At 38.4% G+C, this 4,677-nt stretch overlaps 1 protein-coding gene across 1 annotated transcript; it reads right to left on the bottom strand.

The window, feature by feature from the left end:
• Window positions 1–486: 486 nt before the first annotated feature.
• On the bottom strand, window positions 487–1,437 carry LOC107134131 (olfactory receptor 56A4-like). Its single transcript, XM_015476261.2, is given in 1 exon segment — window positions 487–1,437. A coding segment is annotated over 1 exon segment (939 nt). The 5' UTR covers window positions 1,426–1,437.
• Window positions 1,438–4,677: the final 3,240 nt, after the last annotated feature.

Genomic DNA, 4,677 nt, shown 5'->3' on the forward strand with positions numbered 1-4,677 from the left:
CAGTGTATGACACATGCCACTCACTCTACATAAGACCAAAGTTCTGGAATCAACATCTGTGGCTCCACAAGAGACTCAGTGATGGCACAAAACTAGGTTCAGCCATATCAAGGAGAATAAAGAGATCTAACACATATGAGTTAAACAATTTAGGAAACTGAAGGGCATTTACAACTATTGGAATTACATTTCTTCTTTATTTGACAAACCATATCACTCAAAGTTCCTGAAGTTATGGCTTGATAAGTCCCTTTCAATTGATATGGGCAGAAAAATCTTACAAGTTATTCCAAAAGGCAAAAGTTAAGCTTCTAGTCAGTGTAACAGAAAACAGGCATCAATATATGAATATCCCATAGTCAGCATTGAGCAAAGCAAAATATAAACTTACTCTTACATGAAATATTTAAATTTCCTATGCATTGTGAAAATTAATTCCCATTGTCAATTTCTGTTTCCAAGGTCAGGTCTCACTCATTTGACTTCTTAAAAACTTCTCAGCAGTTTCTGGATTCCCTGCTTGATTTCCTTGGTCCTTACACCATAAACAATGGGGTTCAGCGCTGGGGGAATGAGGTGATGCAGGATGTTGAGAAGGATGGGGACATCCGAGGGAATTCTCTCCCTGGCCAGGTTAGTGATGACCAGAACCAGCAGCACTGTGCTGAAGAAGAGGATGAGGATGAAGTGGGGCCCACATGTGCACAGGGCCTTGGCCACAGTACCCTAAGCCTTGATCCTTATCACAACTTTCAAGATAAAGGAGTAGGAGAGACCAATAAGGATGAGGTCAGAACCCAGCAGTGTCCCGCCTATCACAAACTGGTAGAGCTGGTTTAAGGTGATGTCATCACATGACAGTTTGGACACAGACATGTTAGTACAGATACAGTTCTTGATAATTCTTACACAGTATCTCAATCGAGAAGAAAGTATGTGGATAGGCATAGTAAGAAGGACATTCCTGGCCATGATAAAAATGGTAGCCCTGAACACAAACTGGCCAGTGATGATGGAGGGGTACCGCAGTGGATGGCAGATGGCCACATAGCGGTCATAGGCCATCACCATGAAAGTGCAGGACTCCATGGGGAGAAAACTGTTCATGATGAACATCTGGAGGAAGCAGGCAGAGAAGCTGATGGATCTGAGGTCAAACCAGAAGATGGCCAGGACCTTGGGGATGACAGTGAGGCAGAGCACAATGTCCAGCAGGAAGAGGAGGCTGAGCAGGTAGTACATGGGCTCATGCAAGGAGGCCTTCAGCCAGATGGTGATGAGGAGGGTGGTGTTAGCCCCCATAGCCAGGAGGAAGAGGAGGCTGAGGGGCACGGAGAGCCAGTGCTGCCAACTCTGATAGTTAGGGAAGCAGATGAGGAGGAATTCAGAGATCAGTACAGTGGAGTAGTTGCTTTGTATTGCCATATGCTGTTCTCTCATCAGGACTGACACTTCAGAAAACCTTGATGGACAAAACAGGAATAAATCCATCTACCCAATATGAATACCCACAGAGAGAAGTAACTCAGTTTCCAAAGAATAATTTAAAAATAGTAACAGCTAAGTATCTAGCATTCTAACCTAGATACTTAACTGTTAAACACCCTGTAATTAGAATGGACAGAAAAAAATTATATTTCTGTGTTTGCCTGAGATAATCCCTTTTGATGCTACTTTTAAGTTTTGTGCTCAACTTGGTTGATAAATTATGTAATCCACCTCCTTATAAGACAATACCACTGTTATCTCAGTTTTACAGATAAAGAAATAAAGACAAATGTAAGCAATGTCACTGTATTAAACTCATGGTGAAACCATGACTTGAAACCATGAAATCTGGATCTTACAGCCACTACCTTTTTTCTACTACTATAAAAACATATATAAACTACTTATGCAGGCCCAACTAGTAGAGTAGATCAGCCATAGACCCCAAACCAGTGTTGGTCTCTGTCCTTCATTCAAGAGATGATATCACAGGCAAAGGAGGAATCAGACCTAATTACATTACCAGATAATATTTGAAGACTTCATTAGAGTTGTGACTATCATATGTATGGAAAATAAATCTCATAGACATCTAAAAAAGTAACACTTTGTTATAAGAAAATGTAAAAATTATACATATATATATATATCCTAGAGTCTTATGGAAGGTGTTGAGATGAGAGCCGTAAATTTCAGGAGCCAGCAATTTTTGGTCCAACAGTACTATTCCTAGAGTAAGGGACAACTAGATGTGGTGGCACATGCCTGTAATCCGAGTGCCTCTGAAGGCTGAAGATCCAAAGTTCAAAGCCAGCCTCAGCAACTTAGCCAGGTCTTCAGCAAATTAGCCAGGTCCTAAGCAAAGTAGCAAGATCCTTTCTCAATATAAAAAGTAATTTTTAAAAAGGGGGTTGGGGATGTGGCTAATGGTGAAACACCCAGGGTTTGATCCCTGCTTGAAAAAATAAAATAAAATAAAAAAAGTTTTAAAAAAACAAAGGTGGAGGGACAGCAGCAACTGACTCCATGTAAATTCACCATCAGTCACAAACCCACAGTTATGGCTACCTGAACAAATATATCATAAGCAGTTGTGGAAAAAAAATAATGGGTTAACCTTTTACATGATTTCCATGTTAAAGCCTATCTCTTAACATTGGTTGATATGCCCAGTGACACTGTTTCTTTAATGCTCTTAGAAAGCTCACACTCAGCCACTTTTAAATTAATGATGACAGTAGTCCTGATGAGTGTTGGAGTCTTTCCGTCAATTTCCCTCCCTATTCCTATGAGAAAATGGAAGCCAGCTTCACAAAGGTGAGAAATGGGAATATTTGAAGGCATAGATGAAGGTTGAAATAAACAAATTTTCCACTGTTTGCCTAATAATGAGTATTCACCCGCCATATAATCTGTAGCACCAGCAAAATGTCTATATCAAAAAGACAATGTAGAGTATATAATTTTAAATTTCTTGTAGCCACCTTAAAAGTGTAAAAGGAAATAAGTGAAATTAATTTTAATGTTATCTGACTCATTATACTAACATTATCTTTCATATGTAATCAGTATTTTAAAATGCTAAAGATGTATTTTACAGTTTTTCTTGAAAGAGTTATTTTAAGTTTTTCTTGTTGTACTATTTCTTTAAAATCAGGTGTGTATTTTACACTTACAATACATTGCCATTTGAACTAGCCACATTTCAAGTAGCTATTGACTACTGCATCGGACACTGGAGCTCTAAAGACATGGGAAACTTAAAAGGTTCTCTTTTTATTTTCTTGATCTATGAGTTTTATCTTAGTGTTGGCCACTTGACATCTATGGCTCTTGGGATTTATATGGAACCTTATTTCATCAGGTTCCATTTCTGGGCCAGCTCAAAATTACAATTTTCATTTTCTTTTTCAGTACTACTCATCAAGCTTCCTTTAGGAATTTCTTAGTAAATTGACCTTCCAGACATAAAAATGGGAATTCTCCATTAAGGACAAAGGTTAAAAACCTATCCATTGTCTCAGCTTCCGTCATCACAGAGGCCTCTACCAGAGACTAGGAGTCTCCAGCAACTTGCCTTTTACCCCTTAACTTAAACCAATTATTACTTCATCATCGTCCCTTCCTTAAACCAGTGAAGTAACTTATTTGTCATGATTAAAGTCACTTTTTAGAAGATAATGCCAAATTTTCAGATATCTCCAAATGTGGCAATAGAATAGAATAGAATAAATGTGGCATCATTCTTTCACATAAAAATATTTGGTTCTTTCACATAAGAACTACAGGTAGATATTGTTAACAAATGGGGGAAAAAAAGTTAAAGTTCAAAAGGTAGAAGTAGAATTAGAAAACAACTATAGCTTCAGCTATGAATCCAAATAAAAATCTATTTATCCTATAAATCAGACCATACAGACTTACTTCTGTCCAGATTTCAATAACTTTTATATATATATACAAATCTCTGGACTCGTCTGAATTGTTTACAATTCCCCATTAAGTTCTTTCTCCTAGATCAATGAGCCAAAGATAGAGTTGACTCCATAACTAGCAATGGGAAAGATAATGTGTCCCAACCAGGAAAGCAGGAGACAGCACCAAGAGATGAGGCAGAATGAGGCAGGAGGGTGATATGAAGGCAGCTAGGATTACTGGTCCTATCTCTTCTGGTGCCTCCAGGGCAAATTTCTGTAGGGAGTTTAAATTGTATTTGGGAATATAAACTCATTGAGGATTTCCTGGTCTCCAACTGCCATAGGCAACAATAAAGGTGTAGGTGTAATTAAAAAACCCTCACCCTCCATATATTATAAATGGGTAATTGTATCATTCCTAGACCAAAGAGGGAGAGTAAAATATCATGTACCTGAATGTCCCCTTTCTGTTCCCAATATCTAGTCAAGTTAAGGGATCAATAAGGGCAAGCCTGGACCAGAAAGTCCAGATACATATTATCTTTAAGGAAATGGACTTCTCTTATGCACATTAGGAACTAAAACAAGTCAGTATTATCTTTTGGAAGACACTTTTGTGCATGTAAACCAGGTACTTCTCAGGATGCTGGTCAGACCAGCAAACTAAACAAGTTAACACTGATGATGTCACTGCTTCTGCAGCCTAACATATAAAATCCCTCTCTGAATGGGGATGGGCATGGAACTCAGGGCACTGTAGAAAAGATATAGG

This window comes from Marmota marmota, unplaced genomic scaffold, assembly GCF_001458135.2.
Source record: "Marmota marmota marmota unplaced genomic scaffold, marMar, whole genome shotgun sequence".
Taxonomy (NCBI): Eukaryota; Metazoa; Chordata; class Mammalia; order Rodentia; family Sciuridae; genus Marmota; species Marmota marmota.